The sequence below is a fragment of the Nannobrachium achirus genome (genome assembly GCF_963921795.1).
Source record: "Nannobrachium achirus genome assembly, chromosome: 16".
NCBI classification, from domain to species: domain Eukaryota; kingdom Metazoa; phylum Chordata; class Actinopteri; order Myctophiformes; family Myctophidae; genus Nannobrachium; species Nannobrachium achirus.
In genome coordinates this window covers 42,055,446-42,080,428 of record NC_137823.1, presented here as the reverse complement: position 1 = coordinate 42,080,428, position 24,983 = coordinate 42,055,446, and the positions used below count along the sequence as shown (strand labels likewise).

The following is a 24,983-nucleotide window of genomic DNA, read 5'->3' as shown; positions in this document are numbered from 1 at the left end:
TTATATGATGTCATTAAATCAGTATTTTTGGATCGGCACTTTTGACCCACAAGGTGTCAGCCTCCAGGAAGAAACGTCAAATACAAAGGGAATACATAATTGCTCATGACAACCACACCAAGGGGTCTAATGAAGTACTGTCAACCTCCTAGACACATGAAAACCAGAAAAAGTACAAAACTATGGCACCGCCTCTTTAACGGTCCGATTCTACCGCAGCTACACGGCAGAGCTCTGGAAAAAGGTCTATAGCAGATGTGAAGTTTCAAATGTGATGCTGTGTGAGACTAGAGATTGTCTGGAATTTTGGATCCTTTAATTTTCATGGTTTTAGTGGCAACTTAACTGACTGTTCTAGCTGCTGTTATTTTCCCTTACCTTATTATATGGATATTAATGATAATTATCAAGAAAAGTTTGTGAAAGCATGAATGTTCATCCCCACAATACCAACGTTTTAGTAAACTAGGACGTTATCGTTATGGCCTCATGGTCCACATGGGAACGGAATGGTTTGGATCTGACCAGCCTGTGAGATCAGATGACGTATATGACTCGAAAATTTGGGCAAGGTTTCAACCATAGACTGTAAAAAGATATGGACGGTGGAAAGCCATTGGTTTCTATTCTGCGCAAATGAAGCTTTTTTGTCCGTTGTATGGCCATCATTGTAGAAATCAACGTTCATTGGTAGAAATGGTACCATCTCGAATGCTATTGGCTGCCAACGGTCACGTGCAACCGCAGGGATACATGGGACATTGTCTTGAGCTTGCCGAAAATAAAGCACACGGAGAAGAATCATAACAAGCCCCTCCTACAGCATACCCTGCTATAACATCAAATATAACATAAATTGGACCATATTTTCAGAAAACGCACATCATGGTGATTGAAACGAGGCTTTAAACTAGCGACAGGAACCATAAAGTATTTATGACAATGTTTATTAAGGTAAGACAATCAAATGTAAAAGTTTGGGGGAAATGGATGGAATCCTATGGAGAACATGTTGCTTCTGGTGCCAGAACAGCGCAACTAGCAGCCAATTATAGGAACTTTCAGTTCCGTGTTGCTTCATTTTAAATCGGGACAACTACACCCCTGGTTTCAACATGATAACAGCCCCATAGACTTCCTTTTAAACATTAAAATGTAATATTTCAGAAAGTTTAAAATTCACGTGAAAACAATTGAATCAGTGGAGGTACTTCTGTTGGCTACTGGCAACGTGTTAACTTGTGGATATAACGTTTGGCGCTGATCGGCCAAACGATTTGTGAGATTTGTTCCGGAACACCCCCCCCCCCCCCACACACACACACACACACACACACACACACACACACACACACACACACACACACACACACACACACACACACACACACACACACACACACACACACACACACACACACACACACACACACACACACACACACACACTCTGTCATGACCTGACTCAAATCATGACAAATATGGGAGACGACACACAGGATAACAATGCAAAATGTATTTATTTATAACTAAATCAAACATAACATAAATGTAAATGTGGAATATGTTAGGAATAGTCAGTAAGATCAGTAATGGAGTGCATGTGTGGATGTGTGATAATGTAATTGCGACCGTAGGTCGCACTTACTACAGAAAGCTGCTCGAGGTGTCCGTGCGTCCGTCAGTCAGTCACACCTCACACGTCACACTTTTGCCCTGCTCATATCTCGGCCACCGTTGGCCCGATCCATGCCAAAATTTCCACACAAACTCCTTGCCTGCCAAACTACAACCTCCAAGGACCCCCAGAGTTCCAGGGACCCCCAGGTCCCTGGGGGACCCCCAGGTGTAAAAAAAATACCAAATGTTGCCCTATTTGTGGAGATAAGTGACCTACGGTCGCTTATCTCCCGATTAGGGAGTCTTACTGGTGTATGTGCAAAGGCAGAACGAAGAAAGAACCCAAACTCAAAAAGAACCAAACAAAACCATTGTTCCCTGGGTAGGAGAGAGAGAGAGAAATGCTCTGACCAGCCTGCTTAAATACTCTATATGGCTGATTGGAGCCAGGTGTATCGCCTCCTCCAAACACACCCCTGCAGGCTGGTCCCCTCCTCCTACACATTAACAGAAAAGGCCATTAGAATCACAGTTAAGGGATGGGTCATCACACACACACACACACACACACACACACACACACACACACACACACACACACACACACACACACACACACACACACACACACACACACACACACACACACACACATCCTTTTGAAAATTACAAATTCCATTTGTATACTCTCAGAATGAAAGACCTGTAAGGTTCCTTGTGGTTCCTATCTATCAACATTTTTAGCTGGGGACCCCCGTGGAACCCCCTCAAGGACCCCACTCTGAGAACCACTGTATTAAACGAGCGCTCTCTGCCTCCAGCTTTGCCGCCAGGTACTTCAACGATGCCCCGCCAGTGTTCCAGAGACTCTTCTTCACCAGTGAAGAGTCCTCCTCGGTCCAGTACGGGCCCAGGAGGATGAAGCTACGCGACCTGATGGGTGCTACCCTGCGCTTCCTCCAGAGTGACTGTGCCAAGTTCCGCGTGCTCTGGGACTGGAGTGCCTGCGTGTCCCAGCTACTCACTAGTGATGTCATGGTTCGAGGGTGCGTGGCTGCTTTTTCCTTAACCACGTTAACCCTGGCGTCCCCTTTTTGGACATGTTGTTTATTATTGGCAATGGGAAATCTCAAAAATAGCCAATGCCTGTAATTTATACTCGTGGTATAGTGAAAATAGCCGATCAACAAGCTCACGATGCAATGTGTTACTTGGGAGCTTGTAGATTGGATATTTTCTTTGTGAATAATTGTTGTTGTTGTTTTATTGTATTTTATTCAGAGCATATGTACAGTTGTTGTTTTGAATTGGTAGAAAAGACCTTTTGCGACACGAAGAAGACAAATGTTATACGACACATTTGTGTGGCTTGGCTACATGACACAATGTTTTTTTATTTAACTCTCACAACGATAATATAATTACTATTTTATTACTGTTACTGCTACTTAAAGTACTGTTATAGATTGCTTTCATTTCTTGCTTGTACAGTCAACTAATAATAATGTCTTGTCTTTGTGTCCAACAGGTACACAGCCCATTGTTTAGCCCTCATCTCTCACATGACAGATAATCAGAAAACCATCTTTCTAAAGAAGGTGCTGACAAGCGACGAGATCCTGACCATGAAAATAAAGTACGTTCACATGTTTTAATGGTGGCTTTTGAATCTTGAATGGTGGGTGATAGTAAAGGAATACCGGCTAATAAAAAAAGGCTGTTACCCGTATTTTCCGGACTATAAGACGCACTTAAAAGCCTTTAATTTTCTCAAAAAACTACAGTGCGCCTTATAGTCCAGTGCGCCTTATATATGGATCATTCATTGACATTGACATTCCCTTTAGCATAGCTCCATCTGTTGGATGCATAACGCAACGGTAGCGTCTATTATGTGCACCTTATAGTCAGGTGCGCCTTATATATGAAAACAGTTTGAAAATAGACCATTCATTGACAGTGCGCCTTATAGTCAGGTGCGCCTTATAGTCCAGAAAATACTGTATTTTAAAATACTGGCTACCATTTTCCAACGTTTTTGTAAAGTTTCTAACATAACAACATGTAGAGAATTAAGTTTTGTTTTATAATTGATTAGTTTGATTAACTGTTGCACCCCTAATGTCTTTGTTGTTCATGACTGCTATTCATCTGTGTTCAGGTCTTTGGAAGAAACCCAGCAATTGGAGGTAGAAAAGGCTCTGGTGTTGGCCAATCAGGGCTCGGTGATGTGGCGCCATGAGAAAGCCAACAAGTTCACCAGAGGTCAGGTGGTGTCGGAGGACCTGTCGCCCAATGTCGTGGCAGTGTGTGGCGTGGTACTACCCAGGATATCACCTAGACAAGCAGAGCAGGTCTGTTCATGTGAATTTCAATAGAGAACCTGTTATAACAAAGTACACAATACGTTTAAAATGATTAAACTGATTGTGGTGCTATTATCAAATGCTGCTGGGCACCCCCTGGAACCCCTTCAAGAACCCCACTGCCCTATTTTATACTTTGTCATATGACACTATTGTGTGAAAATAGTCAATCTAATCTACCAACACAAAATTACTATACCATCAGCAAGTAGTGTTTTTGGAATTACATTACATTGTACGTTCTCTGTAGATCAATCCAAGAGATCTGGTGCTTGTGGACTCGACGTGCCGCAATCTAAGGAGACTGGCGTTGGCGGTGGCCTCCCAGAGAGCCGTTCTCCTCGAGGGTCCTATTGGATGTGGTAAAACCGCCCTGGTTGAGTTCATGGCTGCTGTCACAGGACATACCAAAGCTACAGAGATTCTCAAAGTCCAACTCGGGGATCAAACTGACAGCAAGGTAAGGGGAACACTGAATCAATGTCGAACTACACCATAACATCTTTGGTGTTAATGTACTGTAGTTCTGGCAGTTTACAATGAAACAACATGGACCCTTATGGGTAATCTTAATTAAAATAAGTAATTTTGGGGGTAAACTACTCATTTAAAGGTACTACTATGGTACTATTTTCTTGTTAAAATAAGAGAGTAAGAGAGTAAAACAATAGGTTTTTTGTGGGGCTTTTATGCCTTTATTGATAGGAAAGTAGACAGGAAACGGGGAGAGAGACAGGGAGTGACACACAGCAAAGGTCGTCAGGAACGGGACTCAAACCTGCGACACGCTGCCAGGCATTTGATCTTACCTTTTCATCTCAGAGACCCCAATCTATTAAATCTAAAAACATCTGTATTGTAAGACATGATTTGGAACAATATGGTATGTCATTTGGTCCATAATTACTTGTAGGTATAGCGATAAAAGTCAAACTGATCAAAATAAACCTTCTTGTACTTGATCAAGTTGTATTTACTTGTACATGCAATAATGCATTCATAAATTAATCTGGCTATCATTCATTTAGCTGGAGATCATGTGAAACTGCTCAACTTTTAGAACCACTGCTGTATGTATAGATTCACTAACTTACCTAGCCTAGTAAACTAGATTCCTCCTGCCTTCTGAAAGGAGAGTCTGGTTTACAAGGCTAGGGTTTGCCCGTCCCTAAAGCTCTTTAGTAAACAGAACATGCATTTTCAGGTCAGGATAACAATTTGTTGAAGCAGGCTAATGATCTTTGTGGGTTTCTCTCTACTGATTGGATCAAATTACAGTAGTCCCAACCTGAAAATGTGTTTTCTGTATACTAAAGAGCTGGAGAGATGGGGAGACTGCTATTACTGAACACCCCATAGCAATGATTATCAGAATGTAAAGCTTCAAACAGAACTTTTTTTTTTCTAACAAATACATATCACTCTCAGCCTCTTTTAAACGAACATTCAACTGTTGTGTTGCAGATGCTGCTGGGGATGTACCGGTGCACAGACATACCTGGGAAGTTTGTGTGGCAGCCTGGGACCCTGACGCAAGCTGTATCCAAAGGACACTGGATCCTCCTGGAAGACATTGACCATGCACCACTGGATGTGGTCAGTAACTGTACCATTCTCACTGCTCATTTAACTCTGAGAGGGTACCAAATGATGATGCCAGCACTCAAGTTCTGTCCTTCAGGCACTTGCTCATTTTAAATAAAGGACATGACAAATCAGATGGATTTTGCCTTCGTCAGCTTAACGATGAAAATTACCACTTGCGCTAGCTTTAATTTATCCAGAGTAATTGCTTAAATATATATATATATATAAATATATATATATATATGTTACAGTCAGTTTGGGTAACTCAGTGAGATTGTGGTAAGAGAGCTCGTTTTGTAGTTCACCACACACCAATCACCACCAGATGGCGACAACAGCCAGTCAGCCATTCACTAGTGCAGGCGCTGACGTCACTCGTTTGCGACTCTCTTTCGTTTATTTACTAGCCCAGCTCGGCTGTGTTTAGCCATTAGCTTACTATGCCTTACTCTAACCCTAACCTTAACCTCAGTAAAACTATGCCTAACCCTAACCATAACCTCCGTGGGGTGAGGCTATCATTCCTGCCGACGCCACGTTGTTGTTGCTCAAAGCGACCGCTTGTTCCACCCCGCGCCGCACGACGAGCGCTCCGTTTCTCGATCTAACAGTTTCTCTATCTAACCGTGACATATATATATATATATATATATTCTTTTTTTTTTTTCTTTTTTTTTATATTTGAGAAGTCAATTCTTTTTATGTTTTGGGGCAGAAATATGATCAGCTCAACTAAAGAAGCATATGTTTGTAGAATTAAAATAGAATCTAGTATATGTAGATGTATTTTTAGTCACTTATTACTTGTTATTGGAACAGCGTATCATTTTAATGATCATATCTACAGATCTCTGTGCTGCTGCCTTTGATGGAGAATAAAAAGCTGATGATTCCAGGACGGGAGGATTGCATTGACATTGCTCCTGGATTTCAGTTCTTTGCTACACGGAGGTAAGAATGTCACTTTTTTTTTCTTCGATTAGTCTGATTGACCACTACTGTCATGTTTCTACAGTACAACCTTACATGTCCAGTTGAAACATTGATTATTTGATGATTATTCATCAAATGCGCACCAGATTGCCCCTCCCAGTCTCGGCAGAGTAGTTCTGGAGCAATGGAGTGTGGCCCTGTCTTTCCCTAATGGGACTGATCGTGGGTAGCTACTGGGACGTAAAGTCAGGACTTGATCACCCTGGCTGGGTCACCTGGGCAAGGGGTATGATGTTGCGAAACCCCTATGACCTTAGGCTAAGGATCACTGATGATATGTCCCAAGTGCATCCATGCAATGTTTTTTCGTTCCTATGATAATTGATTAAGTCTTTTTATAATGGATGAAATGAATTAGATTTAATGTTCCTAATTGAGAATGTACTGTGTTTACATACTAGAATGTACTACAGTGGAGGGAGTTGGTACAGACCGCAGAGCACCCATGCAGCTCTCCTGGACAAGTACTGGACCAAGCTCCAAATGGGCAACATGACACGAGACGAGCTGAGAAAGGTTTGAATTCATAATGACATTTAAAAGCCCAATCTTCAAAAGAAATGTCTTACGGACAAATTCTGTTGTAACATTTGAGTTTATATTTACGGTATCTGTTGCTTTTGTAAAGGACAGCAGATTAGTGTTTTGTGTGTTACACTGATCGTAGCCTAGCCTGCTATGCTGTGTTTCATGGACGTTATGAATGAAGCATTGTATCTTTAATCACAGCAGTATCTTTAACCTAGCTGCAGGCGAACATTTTCCAGAAATCTAACAAAAATATCAACATATTTCAAAACTTAAAATTATTACGAAAATCTATAAGATCTACTAGACTGGCTATTTTAGCTGTTTGTCGTATAACGAAGTAGGGCATATAATGTGTTGTTTAATGGTGCCTGTTGCTGTGTATTCATTTAACCTGCTATGCACTCCCCTTGTCGGGAGCTTATGTTTGACCTGTGTGTGTGTAGGTGTTGTGTAGCAGGTATCCAAAGCTGGCCGTGGTGGCAGACCGTCTCCTAGACATCTACTGCCAGCTGACGGGGGACAGACACCCCGATCAAGAGGCTTGCAGCAGCAGCAGCCTGCAGCCCCCTGAGGCGGAGCAGCAGCCCACACAGGACAGCAAGAGCACGTCCCTGGAGGGACGAGGCCTGTCACTGAGGTGAGGCACAGCTCAATGTTACCACATGAACCCTAGTACCGCTCCTATTCTGCGGTAGAACCTTTGGCGAAAATAGCAGATCGACAAGCTTGTGCTCATGTAACAACATAACGGTGTGAGCTTGTAGATCGGCTATTTCTCTATTTCTCTGCCAAAGTATAAAGCCCTGGGGGATTCCATTAAAGGTCAAGGTTTAAGTGGTTAAAGGAATACTTCACCTCAAATGATTGTTTTCCTCATTATTTCTTGGACAACTGTTGTTCTTGATACAGTGAATGAGGATAATATTTGATGAATTGAAGTAAAATAGGGGCCCAAAGCTATGTCAAAAAAGTATTATGCCCAGTACTGACAAAAGCCCAGTACTGACAAAACACAAAGGTATTTAAAACACTTCATTGCTGTTATAGGCAAACTGTCATTTTGGTCTGAAGTATTCCTTTTAACTTTCTTTGCCAGGTTGTATTTCTTTGTGACTTTCTTCTGTTTTGTTGTGTTCGCTCATGTTCATTGTTTCCCTGTGAACGATATTGTACTGTTTTTGTTTATTCTGTTCTGCAAATAGAGCCAGAGGCATAGCATACAGTGATAAAATACAATAATACAACCTTGCACCGGTGAGATGAAAAGGACCTTGAAGGGCTCATGAAATATTTAATCTCAACAAGCAAAAACATCAAGAAGACCAGGCAAATGTAAAACAAAACATTGAGAATCACAACAAAATGCATAAACTCCCTTCCCCAAAGATACCGGGAAAACATCTGTGTCATTTTAGATCTTAGCATCAAAGCGTGGCACGACATCAGCTGTTTTTGAACAATTTTGAAAACTGTTGAATAATTTTCAATTACAAAAAGGTTTGGGAACTACTGATCTGGAAGGCATTTGTAGAATCAGCCTCATGTCTTAATGGGTTAGACGTTATTAAAGGCCAAACGTTGTGAACGTCTTTGTAGATTGGCTGTTTTTCATCGTGTGACGGAGTATAAAATCGGGTAATTAAAACGTGATTAAAATAAATGAATTGGTGTCTCGTCCCGGAATTGTCACAATTTGCCATTGCACCCACTGACCTAACATATCCACTGTGTTTATACAATACTGAACTCTCTGGGTTGTGTGTCAGTGTGCTAATGGCACATTAACAGGTCTCACTCTCCAGCCACCAGCCAAATGCTGGTAAACATTGACAGTTGTCAATTATTCACCCTGTCACTCTGGCGGCAGGCTACAGTAGGTCATTTTCAACCAGTGTTTTTATTTTTTCCATTTTAAAAAATGTTGCTGGCTAAGAAAAACAAAGTACACGTGGAGATTGATTTGCTGTCTCATAAAGGCCACCCATGACACATTGAAAGTGTCAGTGACGCAAGCGTCACTGAACTGTGTCAAGAAATGAAATGAGGTGACCTTTGCATTGCCCCAACTCATTTTGGAGGATCTGTGCCACATGTTGACGTATCAACAGGTTTTGTCATGTCCAATATTGACGCCTTCAGTTAGGCTGCATCCATTGTTCATAAATGTGTGTGTTTGAAAAGGCTCTTTTCCAAGTATTCGTATACTTTTTTACAATACCACGGTGAGTGTATAAATGTTTAGCATTAGCCCTCACTGGAATTAAACGTATACCGTAAGTTCGGTGCAGTGCTGCCCGGCAGTTCTAAGTGAGTGCGGAGGCGTAGTGTTGCTTCTTGTGTGAAAATACCTCTAGTCATGCTATTGCACTGTTTCCCAAACAGTGGTTCGGGACCCATTTGTGGCTTACGGACGCATTGTCTTGGGTCACGACTCGAGTAAAAATCCCATTTTCTTTTCCTACAATAAAACAATTTAAATCGTCGTATTTATTTTTAACAATTAAAAATGAATACATAATTTTATACATTGTAAAACAAACAAACAAAGAAAGCTATGAAAACTTAATAAATATAAATAATAATTAAGAAGTATTGAAAATTGTTTATCTACAAGCTTGCAAAAGCGGCGCAAAGCGTGCATTTTGTGCTTGTAGATCTGGTATTTTCACTAGTTTGGGTCCCAGGCAATCGTCTAATCTCTCTTTTGGGTCTCGGTCTGAAATGTTTGGGAAACCACTTGTGCTATAATATCTATTGAGCTACGCAGAGCTACACACTCTTTGTAAGTGTCACACGTTTTGCCCCAGCGCTGATTGTCAACGTGGGGTCTGAGGACCCCCAGAGGCCTTTGAGAGAGTTGCCATGGGTTCCCAGCTAAAATGAGCCATAGTAGGATTTTACAATGTAGATCTGGCTTCCAGAGATAAAATATTGTATGAAATGGGGGCCGCATATCAAACTGGGGGGCCGTGAAATTCAAAAAGGTGGAGAATCACTGGATTATAATACAGACCTCCTTGACCCTATTCCTGTCAGATCACTTCCCTCGTGAGACCAGCCAGCCAGTCAGTCAATCAGTCTTGTGGATTTTAATTAGCTGACCACTGGTCTCCGCTGCGTTCGATGGCCCATTGATCTGGACTGTAAAGGGGGAGAGGGTTCACACCCACAGCTTCAGACCACAGGGAGGGGTTGGGATTTGAGGGAGTCAACCTCATTAGATACGTTGATAACAGCCCCCTCACCTGGGGGACACATGCCACTACACATCTGCTCCAATCACTCTTTGAGCCATAATTGCGACCGTAGGTCGCATTTACTACCAAAACCTCCACGGGCTGTCTGTGCGTCAGTCAGTCAGTCAGTCAGTGAGTCAGTCACACTTTTGCCCTGCTCATATCTCCACAACCGTTGCCCCCATCCATGCCAAATTTTGCACACACACTCCTTGACTGCCAAACTACAACCTCCAAGGACCCCCGGAGCCCCAGGGACCCCGAGGTCCCTGGGGGACCCCCAGATGTAAAAAATGACCAAATGTGCAAAAATGACCACATGACCACCCCAACGGGGCTGCTCACGGGGAATTCCCGGGGACCACCGACTCCTGGTGCTCCAGAACGGATGCAAAAGTGGTGGCGCCCCCAGTGGAGGACCCCCTGCCACTGCAGCGCACATAAAATGCCGTAACTCGGGCTAGGAGCGTCCGGGAGAGCTGGGGCCGGTACCTATTCGTCCGCCAAGGCAACGCGGAGACCCCACCCCTCATTTCTCACATGGCCCTATTCTAGCGCCACCTTCAGGCCGATTTTTAAAACACATTTTTGGACACTGCTCCTACAGTTTTTGCCCTAAAATCACGCAACATGGATCAGGAAGATTTGGGAAAACACATTTTTGCCCTATTTGTGGAGATAAGCCACCTACGGTCGCTTATCTCCCGATTAGGGAGTCTTACTGGTAATAATACATCAAACTTAGAGCACAGCTGTACACTGGATGAGATGCGCGGGTGATGTTGCAATCAAGTCAGTGGTGGAAAGTAGCTAAAAATGTTTTACTCTGAGTTAATGTTACTTGACTTGACTATATTCATTTTGAAATATCCTACTTTATTCTTTTACTCCATTACATTCGTACAATACTCAAATATTGTACTTTTTTTCTCCACCACAATTAAACCCTATTGAAGAAAAAAAAAGAAAGAAAAAAGATAAAATAAATATGCCATTCATTTGGTATATTTTAACACCAATACTTGTGTACTTTTAATGGAATAAAATGTAGAATACAGTACTTTACTTTCTACGTGTTGGTATTTGCATTCATGAAGGATCGATGTGTTGACAGTTTTCCATACCAGTGCTCTTGGCTTCAACAGCCCAGCCTACTGTATATATTATTCATGGATCAATGCAATTAACTCACATACTCGATTCTTTGCAGCTATAATGTGGCTCACAGTGCTCTTATGTGGGTCATTAGGATTAGCTTTGCTGGCTGAATTGTATGGGGTATTGTTTTGGGCATGACATTATAGGCATTTCTTTTTTACTTGATAAAAGAAAATCTAAAATTACAACCACACAACAGATTGTAGCCGGGCACCGTTGTACCGCAAAGTATAAAACAGGGCTTAAGTGGCATTTTATGATATTAAAATTGCCCTGTGTCATCCAAATGATAATTTGCACTCCAGCTATGCACATGTTGCTATTTCAAAGACATGAAATAGACTGTGTACGTTCATTGCATTCAGTGTATACTGTATATGATATGATAATGATGCTATTGAGGTCCCAGTCAGATAGATTTCCCTGAATATTAATGTTGAACTTGTTCCCGCTGTGCAGAGACCTGTTGAAGTGGTGTGACAGGATGAGCAGCAGCTTTGACAACAGTTCATCAGCTACAGCACAGCATGTCTTCCTTGAAGTAAGTCACCCACCATCCGCTAGCCTACACCACAGCTTTTCAAAGTGGGGGCCATTGGAAAGGAGAGGGGAATGCCGTGTCATTATTGTCACAAATGTTATCGAAATGTTTTTACATTTTTTAAATGAGTGAAAATAGTCTGTGTACAAGCACTTGTGATCCACAACTTTAGCTATTTTCAGTACGGGAACATTTAGTGAAGCCTGTACTACACCACCGTACACCAGTCACTGCAATCCTCAGTTTATCAGTTACTCTTTAAGTGTTTTTTTTATTCTTTTTTTATATAATTTCTAGTCAACTGTCAAGAAAACAGAAAATGCATTTTATCCAATATATCAAGCAGTGCATGAACCTTTTCTGACCTTTTACTATTTTACTTTGCTAGGCTCTTGACTGCTTCACAGCGATGTTGTCTCGTCCAGAAAGTCGCCTTCGAATGGCCGAGGCCATCGGAAGCAAGCTCAACATCTCCAAAGAGAAGGTACAGCAATAAAACATAATCACATCGAAGATTCACGACCCGACGAAATATTTTAAATTTATGCTTGCAACCACCATTATCTCCCAAAAGTGTACTTTTCAACATTCCAAATTGTATAGTCCACTTCAAAGCGACAAGTGGAAATTGTTTACCATTTCCTCAGCTGATCTGCAACAGGCTGATAGACCAATGTGTCTTTTATCTGTGCCGTTCTAAAATGGGTTTGTCTTGTTGTGATTTTGTGAATCTTGGGACTGAACTAGGCTTAACAGGGAATAAACAGGCCTAGGCCTGTCCTAGGTCGGTAGTTCTCAAAGTGAGGTACAGGGACCCCCAAGGGACCTTGAGGGGGTTCCGGGGGTTCCCCGGCCCCCCAGACTGATAGTCTGGAACCAAATGGACCTTTACAAGTCTGTTACTCTTGGAACCCAATGGAACCTTACAGGTTACAGGTACATTTGGTTCAATTTGTATGTCTCTTAGAGCATTTGTACACTCTCATAGAACCTTATGAATTATGGGGTTCCATGGCCTATTGTGTACCATACTGGCAAACAAGTTGCATTTTTGTACAGTGCCTCATGTACAGACTTCAGTTTATCAATTCGGGAAAAATATTATACAATCATACCGAAGAGCATCAACATTCAAGGTTCTCTCACTATTTACATGTGGTATGTCTTGTGTGTAAAAGCTGTATAAAAGTGAACATGATTTTTTGGCTTGTGTTTAATTACCTTGTTTTGGAGGCCAATTGATTATGCAATGGATTAATCCATCTAAATACAAAATGATTCACTGACTACTGTCTGTACCGCTGTTTGCCTGTAGGCCCAGCACTTCTGCCAGATGTACCAGCCTGGCATCTCTCTGACTGAGCTGGAGGTCTCGGTGGGCAGAGCGTCTCTGGAGCGGAAGCAGAGTGAAACCGTCCAGCTCTTTGTGTAAGTGGGGCAGAGCCCTCCCTACACTACAGTCATCCCCTTTCACCTCCTGCTTATTAATAGGCTGTGCCACCATTAGATCCACTGATAGACCCCCTGCTGGTGGATTGAATAAACATGGGCATTGATTTGAAATCACATTAGGGTAAACAAACCTCACAGATGGTCCTGGCTCTTAGCTTTTAGCACTGATCCAAAAAATACACATTGATTCTAACCATGCTCCGGTCAATGAATGCTTCCTGTCATTAAGCGCATGTAGAGAGTTGCTGTATTTATTTATGCTGGATTTTATTTATATTTATACCATCGGACCAAAGCTCTAAGTTCAGTCAATAAATGTCATGAACTACAGATCCTCAGAAATGTCATTAACTCATTTTATACCCACGACGTGCCAACGCGTCGAACTCTTTGATGTCTCTGTGTGCCCTCGACGCGTCGCGAGGGGTCTTACAGTTAACCCATCTGCCGCCGTTGACGGTGAGGATTGTCATTGAAAGGGTTAATACCATGGCGCCGTTGACGGTGAGGACTGTGAATCTTACTGTATATACAGTAAAGATATTATTACTTACTTAATGTCGCTCCGGTCCCGCTCGCATCGGTAATGTCGGCGATTTGTTTACAACGCACGTTGGGCGTGCACGCGAAGTGAAGCTCCTCAATGTTAAGTCAATGGCGAGGCCCATAAAGAAACTTCATTTAAACAAAATAGCCATTTTGAGACATTTTGCAGCAGATCTAAATGTAAACAAGGCAAAAGGCAGGGCGCAGCCATCTTCATCTTCTTGTCGCACACTGTCATGTGACTAGATGACGTAATCGTTGCCGTCAAGTGATAATCCAAAAAAACAAAAACAACCCCCTTCCGGCCCTTCAAAATAATAGCGGCGGCCGACGGAGGAAACGACGTGGCGCCGAGGCACCAAGCAACCTTCAGATTAAGAGGCAGTAGATGTGTTAACTGAACTTTTCTGTACGAGGCACCCGCCTGTGAAGAGAAATGCTAGGGTTCACGAGGTTAATCTATTGGACTGGACTGCCCCATCCCTGTGGAATTCACTCCCCAAAACTCTCACCCTCCAAACCCATCTCTTCAATATCACTTTCACCAGCTAAACCCCCTCCTTTTCCTCTTTCTGCTGTTTTTATTGATTTTATTTCTTAGTCTTAGTGGGATTTTTTTTTCTCTTCCTCTAATAAAGTTGTTTTTATCTGTTGTTTTCTCATGCCCCCATGTAAAGCGTCTTTGGGTACTCAGAAAAGTGAGATAAATTTGAGATATTTGTATTTGTACACCCTCAGAGTTAAATAAACACTGAGGGATTTCACCGTGTACATTAGTGGTCCCAGAGATGGGGTTCCCTCCCTAGCCTAATGCTTATCAACTTCGGGGTTCTTGGAAGGAAGATGGGAAGGTGCCTGCAACTCCATCCATTGTCACTGAATGCATGCTCCTTCCTGTGACCAGGGAGACCCAGACATTTGCAGCGACGCGTCCTTCGGCGGTGCTGTTGGAGCAGCTAGCGGTGTGTGTGACCAAGGGAGAGGCTGTTTTACTGGTGGGAGAGACGGGAACGGGGAAGACCTCCACAGTGCAGCATCTGGCTGGGATCACAGGTAACCCATGCGTTCATTGCACTGATACCAGGTTCTTAGTAAAAACGGACCTGACTTGCAACTGTATTTGGTCTGCTTTTTGGAGCTGTGTGAAGCACAGGCTCCCTATACGTGGCTGTGTGGGTCTGTGTGTCTGTCTGTCTGTCTGTGTGTCTGTGTGTGTGTCTGTGTGTATGTAGCCTGAACTTCCTAAACTTCGGCACGCCACTAGTCCCACAGTTTTGCCACCACACACTCGCGCCATATGTCAAATCGACCGGCTTACTCGGGAATCGTGGGCTATTACTTTTCTAAGAGAAAGGTTCTATAGTTTTATTAGTGAATTAATTTTCCCCATTGACTTATAATGGGAATTGCAAAAACTCACATTCAATTATTTGTCTCTCGCAAACCATAGGGGCTAGAGTTTCAAGACTTGGAGAGGAGGTTCATAATGATTTCAAGGATTAAATAAAAAATAATTGTGTCATTTGGCCGCATGGTGGCGCCATAACACCCCACTTTACGTTTTGGCCTGTAACTTGAACCGTAGGTCGGAAAATTAAAAATATTTTTCCCTGGATTCCTTGGGTCATGACGCATCTCCCCATATAGGCCACGCCCATTTGCGCCATGATAGATTTTCCGCCATCTTGAATTTTCTCCAAAACACACTTTTTGCTCCTTCTCCTACATATTTTCTTCAAATGTCACAAAAATCGGTACACATGATCCACACACACACACACACACACACACACACACACACACACACACACACACACACACACACACACACACACACAGCTCCACTTCACACGGGTGTGATTTTTTCATTCTTTCTACACCAAATTTCTTGCTTGCGTGTAATAATTTACCCAGAAAATTATTATTAATTATTAATATTATTAATGTATAATGTTTAAATGTATTAATGTATTCTAAAATATATTAAGGATAACAGATCTGCCCAATGCATAGCGATACATTTGCGTTTTTTTTTTTTTTTTTTTTTTTTTTTCTTTTGTCTCTTTTGGTCTTAGGAAACCTCTGAAGTTGAATTATTGTCTAGACAATAATATAATTTACTTGTATGTAATTATGTGGAAATGACTTAAAGCTATACTGTGTAAGATGCCCAACTAGTGGTCATTAGCCCTATAGCAAACCGCGGTCGCGTCCGCGTCTTTCGGCCGTTTTTCGTACCTTCAGACCCCCGCGTCTGCCTCCACCTCGCTGAGATCTATCTTTTGAGGGGTCCAGTGCGTTCAGTAATTCCAGAGATACGGACTCCTTCACCCTGCCTGGTAGGCGAAATTACCTAGAGAAGGGATGGTACAAACGGGCGACAACAAATATGGCTGCCATAGCGACCCCACTTCAAGATGCGCTGTGATTGGCCGGCAGTTGTATAACCCTCGCTGTGATTGGCCGGTAGTGTGACGACGCAATTTTGGCGCGAGATCCGGTCCCCGGCAAGGATCGCAGTTTACATATATAGAGAAGGCTTTACAGGCTGAAATTCACGGAGTGGGTGTTCTAAAACTTTAGCGATTTAACAGTTAGGACAATTTTAAGATTTGTTTTATAAAAAAAGTTACATGGTACAACTTTAAAGTCATTGTTCTAAGACCCACCACTTTGTGTGTTGTTCCAGGACACAGGCTGCGGGTTGTCAACATGAACCAGCAGAGTGACACTGCTGACCTGCTAGGAGGGTGAGCCACTGAACTGGGCCTGCTCCCTTCAAAGGAGTAGTTCACCCCCCAAAAATACTGTTTCTCTATCGATTACACACCCCATAAAGCCTTGAATTCATGGACATTTCTTGTTTTTGTCACATTCCCATAAGCCAACAATTTGATAACCTGATGACCCGATCAATCATAATGCTCTGTATGTACCGGTAGTAGTATAGATGTAGTAGATTTATTGTGACAATCTCGTATTGGACTAAATTTCAATTTATTTTGAAATTTGAGAATAAACCCCTTGAGATGCATCATCTCGTCTTCCAGGGGGTTCTAAGGTACAAGGCACAAACAATAACATGAAACGGTCACACAACAATCCACAATAACGTCACACCATCCCAGACTATTCTACATCTGTTACACTTCTTATCTAAAAACAATCGATTATATAAAACAAGAATCAAAAGCAAAAAGATTTAAGCGAATCAAGAAAATACATTTTGAGAACAGGAAATGAAGTAATTGATCTAAGTGAAATAGTGATAAACTCTACTGTTGTTGTAACTATATTCTGCAGGTACAAACCGGTAGACCACAAGCTGATCTTACTGCCACTGCGCGAGGCGTTTGAGGACCTGTTCTCCCAGACGTACTCCAGGAAGCAGAACCTGACGTTCCTGGGTCACGTGCAGACCTGCTTCAGAGGGAAGCGCTGGCAGGACCTGCTCAAACTCATGGACCACGTGAGCAAGTCTGCCCTCACCAAGGAGCTGCAGGAGAAATCCAACGGTAAGAAAACCGTGCCACTTACTACAGAGAAAACTATATATAAAACTCTCTTTTTTGTTATTGTGCAGTGGTGGCCCGGTATCAACCAGCCCGGTATCAACCAACGGAATCGGAATTGGAAATGATCAAATCCGTAGGCTACCCATCTCTAATCATTCTTCACTGCTGCATGTTTTTTCTTTCCCTTGCTCTGTGTGTGTGTGTGTGTGTGTGTGTGTGTGTGTGTGTGTGTGTGTGTGTGTGTGTGTGTGTGTGTGTGTGTGTGTGTGTGTGTGTGTGTGTGTGTGTGTGTGTGTGTGTGTGTGTGTGTGTGTGTGTGTGTGTGTGTGTGTGTGTGTGTGTGTGTGTGTGTGTGTGTGTGTGTGTGTGTGTACACACAGCTGCCTTGCTCACGGAGCAGTGGGAGGCGTTGGCAGTGAAACTGAGCCAGACCCAGCAGCAGATCAGGGCTTGTGAGACGGCCATGGTGTTCGCCTTCGTGGAGGTAACCACTGGCTAACAATGTCTGCTCAGTCGCATCCTTTCATGTGCACATAAAGACAAAGTATATTAACATACTGTAGCGCTTAAGTGGTCAGTCATTGTGTGTGTGTGTGTGTGTGTTCAGGGAACTCTAGCCCAGGCAGTTAAGAAGGGACAGTGGATCCTACTGGACGAGATCAACCTGGCAGCAGCAGAGACACTTGAGTGTCTCAGTGGTCTGCTGGAGGGAACCAGCGGATCCCTGGTTCTGCTGGACCGCGGAGACACCGGTAAGCATTGTGCATGGATTAAAGCAAGGGTTCCCACACCTTTCAATCCCCAGCCCAAATAATCTTATTTGAGCTGAGGACCCCCCACCCTGACAAGCATTTGGAATTGTAGGCATTACATTTAGTTTTACTCGGTTCCACAGATAAATATTGTGAAAATAGCCGAACTACAAGCTCACAACGCCTCGAGCTGTTGTGAGCTTGAGGACTATCGGATGTTGTTATTTTGCTATTTTTCCTCATGCCATTCTTTTCCTGTGGTGTTTGTCTCTAGCATGTTTCTTTGGCATGATGTTCTGTTGTCTAAACAATCATCTGTCCTCATGCAGAGCCCCTGGTTCGGCACCCAGACTTCCGTCTGTTCGCCTGCATGAACCCAGCTACTGACGTGGGCAAGAGGAACCTGCCTCCTGGCATCAGGAATAGGTGAGGAGCAGAGATGGTGAAAGAAAGCCTAGTGCAGTGATGTTAATAGGTTTTTAATGTAATGAGTCCCGGGACCCAAGAAGGGTCTTTCGGATGAGTCCCAGGGATATTTTATGGGTCCCACAAAAATTCAACGCCGGCGGGGATGGGTATCGTTCACCTCTGAATCGATACGATACCTTTTTCGATACCTGGGAATCGATACGATACCTTTTTCGATACCGTTTTCAATACTTTTTTATGTATTATTATTATTACTAGAAGCTGGGCCGCCCTTCGAGCGGCCCAGCGTCTAGTCGGCGACCTGGCCAACTCGGAACAATGTAAATAGGGAATGAATGCCCCGCCCTTTAATGCAAACCCCATTATACCTGTTTTCATAGGACCCGTTTTGACCATTTGTCTGCCTGTGTCCATTTATGCCCATATATGGAGATATCTGTATCTGTCTGTCTGTCGGTGTCCATTTTATGTCCATATATGGAGATCACTGCAGTTATAGTTCTGGGTCCATTTTATGCCCATATATGCCCATATATGGAGATATCTGTCTATCTGCGTCCATTTTATGCCCATATATGGAGATCTCTGTATCTGTCTGTCTGTGTCCCTTTTATGCCCGTATATGGAGATCTTTGTGATTCTGCATCCATTGTATGCCCATATATGCCATATATGGAGATATCTGTTTATCTGCGTCCATTTTATGCCCATATATGAGATTTCTGTCGCTTTTTCAAACAGATGGTCAAAACGGGTCCTATGACAACAGGTATAATGGGGTTTGCATTAAAGGGGGAACCGGCACTGTGTCTGCAACACAGTCGGTGGCACAGACAGATACAGAGATCTCCATAATGGGAATAAAGGGACACAGACAAACAGATGGAGGAGGAGACAAACTTAATGCAAACCCCATTATACCTGTTGTCATAGGACCCGTTTTGACCATCTGTTTGCCTGTGTCCATTTATGCCCATATATGGAGATATCTGTATCTGTCTGTCTGCGTCCACTTTATGCCCATATATGGAGATCTTTGACCATCTGTTTGCCTGTGTCCATTTATGCCCATATATGGAGATATCTGTATTTGTCTGTCTGCATCCATTTTATGCCCATATATGGAGATCTATGCAGACACAGTGCCAGTTCCGGAAAATCCTGATGTCAGACATCAGAATCCGAACCTTTTGTGCTGGTTCCAGAAAATCGTGTATCGGGTCGGGTCGGGTCGAGGCCGAGCACTGCACTACCTGCTGCGGTGGGGAACGCACGTGCCGAATTTGAAATAGGGAATGAATGCCCCACCCTTTAATGCAAACCCCATGAATGCCCCACCCTTTAATGCAAACCCCAATATACCTGTCATAGGACCCGTTTTGACCATCTGTTTGTCTTTGTCCACTTATGCCCATATATGAAGATCTCTGCACACACAGTACCGGTTGCAGAAAACTCTGATGTCAGACTTTATGCCCATATCTGGAGAACGCGCGTGCCGGTGGGAAGAAGGGTTCTCGAGATACGCGGATTACATACATACATACACATTCACAGAGATTTTGTGTTGACTCATGTGGCGTACGTGATGTCAGAGCCTTTTATGAAGTGATGTCACAATGACTCAGCGCTTGCGCCGATTTCCTCCGGAACAGCCTGATGTCAACAAAGGAGATTCCGAACGTTTCGCGCCGGTTTCGGAAAACCGCGAGTCGGGTCGAGGCCCGGCACTGCACTCCGCGCGGCGGCGGGGAACGCGCGTGCCGAATCTGAAGCCGGTGGGACGAACGGTTCTCGAGATACGCGGATTACAAACAAACAGACAGACAGACAGAGATTTGTCGCATTTATAGATAGATTACTACCCTTATTATTACCATTATTATTATTATTATTATTATTAACTTTTTTCTATAGGCTATTTTACACACCACAATAGGTTATTAAGGCTGTCTAAAGACAGTGGTTCAGCCATTGTCATGTCAAGTAGTAGGCTTACTGTAGTTGATGGAACTACTATTACTGTTACTATGGCTGCTATTTTATATACATATATATGTCTGCAATAGAACACATTCCTTATACAGCTATTCTATGGCTATACTGTTGACGTTTCTATTTTATTATTATTGTTATTATTATTACCATCATCATCATCATCATCATCCCTTATCTTAGTTTTTCTTATTATTATTATCACCTCGATCACAACATTGCATTTTGCTTCTTGTCCCTGTAGAGTAGTGACAATAAGACCTTGCTTCTCTTCATTCTTAAACCTCACATCAACAATTTGCGCTGTTGAATGCAACTACATTGAACGTGAATGCGCGTTCGCGTCTACTGCATACATGAACGCGCAGCATGGAGTTATAGACAGACACAGAGGCAGGGTGGCTGTGCTGGCGAAACAAACACAAACATGCTTAAAACGTTTCTTTCAATCGATCAATTACCTTTTCTAGACGGTCGGAACTAAAGACTCATGTACCATACTACACATCTCTCACGCCGGGACTGTATTCTTTTTTTAATACGACACAGAAAAAGGCTTTCACGGAAAGGGTCCTTTTGCTGCCTGCAGACAGAGCAGCGAGCGGAGAGGGGGAGAGGCTATGGGGAAGAGTAGCTCTGGTTCAAGAGGGGAGTAGCTCTGGTCCACAGCGTAGCGTGGGGACTGGGGAGAGGAGAGGTGACGACGATCGATGCTCACGCTGTCACAAGTTTCAACCGGAGATCATAGCCGTTGGATCATCATAATAACATCATTGGCTATTGTCGGATGTTTTCAGTTGTGGGACATTTTCACAGTAACGCAACTACGCAAGTTTACTAAAGCAATTCAATGTTGTTACGGATGCGAGCGGTCACGGGTGCGTCGTTCGTAGACGTCACGTATCTGCGCCGTGACTTGCCATACACGTTCTGTGGGGGAACACTTTTTGGTGTATCACCTAACACGCTGTGCCACTATGGTCAGAGAGCGGCCCGGTGCTACGCTAAAACTCAGGCACCCATTGAATTCTGTGACCATGCATTGTCGCACAAAATGGCGTCGGTGGAGTCTAAACACACTGTTGTTAGTTCTATCGTCTGTTTTAAGACTTTCTACGCGGATTTCATTTGTGTTAAAGTAGGGTTAAGTAGCATGCCTTCACCCATGAACAATGGTGGCGTCTGTGGACTTTTTAAAATATTTTTTTTTTCGCGACGTGGTAAATTATTTTAACGTGGACTCCAATGGAGGCGATGCGTCCGTGGGACCCCAGGGCAATGACGTGAATGCGTCTCTAGGCAACGTGAATGCGTCAGAGACGCGGGACACGCACGTAATGACGTCACTGCTAGTGTGTTTGTCTTTGTAAACACATCGGCCTGCTGCGCCACCATGTTGTACAGTATGTCTGAACCTGTGTCCCTCCCAGGTTTACGGAGCTGTACGTGGAGGAGCTGGAGAATGACGGGGACCTGCGCATTCTAGTTTCAGACTACCTCAAGGGCTTGAACCCACACCGGAGTGTCGTCAATGGAATCATAAGGTTAGGTCAACAAAGTTATGTTACAGTATGAATAAATTGCCACTCTGACACCCCACCTCCCCTGATTTCGACTTGACCATTGGTGCCTTGGGCACACCCGTCTCGCTATTTCAACTAAGTACGGCTTTATAACTCTTAATTCCGTGTTGCAGATCACTATAACCCACAGAATTCTGATATTAAGTTACTCTTGTAATGGAAAAAACATTTTACTTTTAATTGTATTCAATGGTGGAAATGGTCTTCCATAGTAACCTCATTGTCCGCTTTGATTTTGTTACCTGTTCGAATGGCCAAATCCTTTATATTTACTTTTTAAACCATTTAAATTCCTTAAGTTTAGTTCATGGTGTCTCCATTGTGTACCTGGTCACAGTAGCCATAATGATGATCACCTTGTGTGCAGTTTTTACTTGTCGGTACGAAAGGAGGCCAGCAGCCACCTGGTGGACGGTACGGGCCACAGACCACACTACAGCCTACGCACGCTCTGCAGGGCCCTCAAGTATGTCGCAGTCAACCCTTGTATCAGTGTGCAGCGCTCTCTCTATGAGGTGAGATATCTGTCCTGCAATGCTCCATTATCCTCTAAGCCATTATTATTTTTATATTAAGAATGATGGTACATATTCTCCCTTATTTCCCTGGTGTTTTTCAGGGCTTCTGTCTGAGTTTTCTGACACAGCTGGACAGAAGTTCCCACCCTCTGGTCCAGAAGTTGATCAGCCAGCATATCCTGGGAGGAAATGTCAAGTGTCTCAAGCAGGTGTGTCCCCTGGTGGTTGGACATGGTTCACATTATGGAATTATCATTTCTAGGGCAATACCTGTTGTATCTATTGTCAGAATACACGGGGCCCATGGGGAATACATGGGGCCCTATCTTGGCGCCTCACCCCTTATGCCTAAACTTTTAAAAACATTTTTTACAATTTTGAAAAACATTTTAGAATCCTTCAAATGACCGATCTACAAGCTCACAACATGTCGATGGAGATCGGCTATTTTAAATAATATTTAACATATTATGTTAAAATTGCAGAATTGTTTTTCAAAATGGTAAAAAAAATGCAGAATACGTTTAGGCATAAGGTATAAGGCAGTGCGGCAGCAGAGAGAGAGTAGGCAAATGTAATTTAGCAAAAAAGGTTATTGGGGGTCGACCCTTGTGTAGCTTTGCTTGTTCATCAGTCAACATCCTATTACTATAACGACACGATACCCTATTGCAATGTCAGGCGGTTAATGTTCCATTTGGCCCCCTCCCAGCCCATCCCAGCCCCCCCAGGTCGGCTCTGTGTGCAGATGGAGGGCTACTGGGTGTCCCAGGGAGAGATGGAGCCAGCGCTGGACCCCAGCTACATCCTCACCCCCTCTGTCAAACTCAACCTTCGAGACCTCGTCAGAGTCGTGTCTGCCGGGTATGGAAAAACTTTGCATGACACCAACCCCCGCTGACTTCCCCCAAATCAATCCACATAGATCTATGGGCTGTCTAGGCAGATCTACTGTAAATGCCTAGACAGCTATTTTGGCTGAGCTATTTTGGGGTCTATTGAGGGAGGGCGCATCCGAATTTCGATTAGGAAAATGTGACCGTATTGGATTGCATTTTAATGAGGGGGATAAAGGCCTGTGGTGTTTGGGTGGTGGGGAAGAGCGATCATCAACATTATTTTCATTGTCCTTACATATGCATTCAACTGTATTACCTTGGATTGAACGTACACAATAGTAATGCTGTGTACTCCATAAATAAATATTGAATAAATAAGAGGGCATCAACATAATGTATTGTATTTGTATTTACATTGTGTTGTTACTCTTGTAATGACATTTTTGTCCAAAACGGGTTATATGGAAACTTTGAAGGGTACACAATCATTCATAACTGGAGTGCATATATTTGGTAGAGGAGTACAGTCCAAAGAAGGTTGTCTTTGGTATAGGGTGATTAAGTTGATGTACGCAAGAGAAAACAACTATGCACACTTGTAGAATAAATAAAAAGTGTTTTAATGCGTAGGTGTGTTTTTCATTATGTACATTCTTGATACACATTAGCCATAGCAATTAAGGGTTTTTAATATTTGAAGGTGCCTTTTTGCTATAGTTCATAACAGTCTGCACACTCTGCCTCTTGTGCTAATGGACTCGTGTTGCTATGTGCTGTGCTGTCATATTATTTATGGTTTATGTACGCCAGTGGTTGTCATGGTAACGTCGTAGACAATGCCCTTGTTACACGGGTCACTGGTCCATACCAAATCAACTCAATAATTGTCTGTTCTTTCATAACTTTACATCTGTCCACTCATTACACGTGCACATACATGTACACGGCTACACGCATGCACGCACGTGCACCCTCATCAGAAAGCAACACAGCTTCTCAAAATCATACATTTCATCCATAAGTCTGATTTCCAAATGACAGCTGCTTTTTAAAATGCTTTTTTTGAATAAATGTTGCTTGAAATATTGAAGGATTAATCATAATTTATAGATTACATCTCGATCTCACATAGTATGTAGCCTTTTGAAGTGGGACTTTTGAAATACTTTTTTTGATTTATAGACATTTTTACCATTCTGCAGTGTTACAGAGTATACACTCTGCAAAATATTGATCGACAGTTTGATCATTGTGCAGTGTTTCATTTCTTTCAGAATGAAACGCTGCAAAATAACCTATAAACATTCTACTTTATGCTTGTG

General features: G+C 42.9%; 1 protein-coding gene across 1 annotated transcript in view; it reads left to right on the top strand.

Moving 5' to 3' along the window:
* Positions 1 to 24,983, top strand: part of mdn1 (midasin AAA ATPase 1) — a 96,378-nt gene that overhangs the window by 1,509 nt on the left and 69,886 nt on the right. Inside the window, exons 3-23 of the mRNA XM_080744022.1 lie at positions 2,442 to 2,666; positions 3,149 to 3,256; positions 3,782 to 3,974; positions 4,237 to 4,446; positions 5,451 to 5,582; positions 6,421 to 6,524; positions 6,968 to 7,082; positions 7,541 to 7,734; positions 11,951 to 12,032; positions 12,421 to 12,516; positions 13,348 to 13,460; positions 14,935 to 15,083; positions 16,720 to 16,780; positions 17,334 to 17,545; positions 17,926 to 18,029; positions 18,153 to 18,297; positions 18,627 to 18,723; positions 22,152 to 22,265; positions 22,672 to 22,819; positions 22,924 to 23,031; positions 23,535 to 23,686. Coding sequence (XP_080600148.1) covers positions 2,442 to 2,666; positions 3,149 to 3,256; positions 3,782 to 3,974; positions 4,237 to 4,446; positions 5,451 to 5,582; positions 6,421 to 6,524; positions 6,968 to 7,082; positions 7,541 to 7,734; positions 11,951 to 12,032; positions 12,421 to 12,516; positions 13,348 to 13,460; positions 14,935 to 15,083; positions 16,720 to 16,780; positions 17,334 to 17,545; positions 17,926 to 18,029; positions 18,153 to 18,297; positions 18,627 to 18,723; positions 22,152 to 22,265; positions 22,672 to 22,819; positions 22,924 to 23,031; positions 23,535 to 23,686 — 2,862 coding nt within the window. The remainder of the gene's footprint in view (positions 1 to 2,441; positions 2,667 to 3,148; positions 3,257 to 3,781; positions 3,975 to 4,236; positions 4,447 to 5,450; positions 5,583 to 6,420; positions 6,525 to 6,967; positions 7,083 to 7,540; positions 7,735 to 11,950; positions 12,033 to 12,420; positions 12,517 to 13,347; positions 13,461 to 14,934; positions 15,084 to 16,719; positions 16,781 to 17,333; positions 17,546 to 17,925; positions 18,030 to 18,152; positions 18,298 to 18,626; positions 18,724 to 22,151; positions 22,266 to 22,671; positions 22,820 to 22,923; positions 23,032 to 23,534; positions 23,687 to 24,983) is intronic.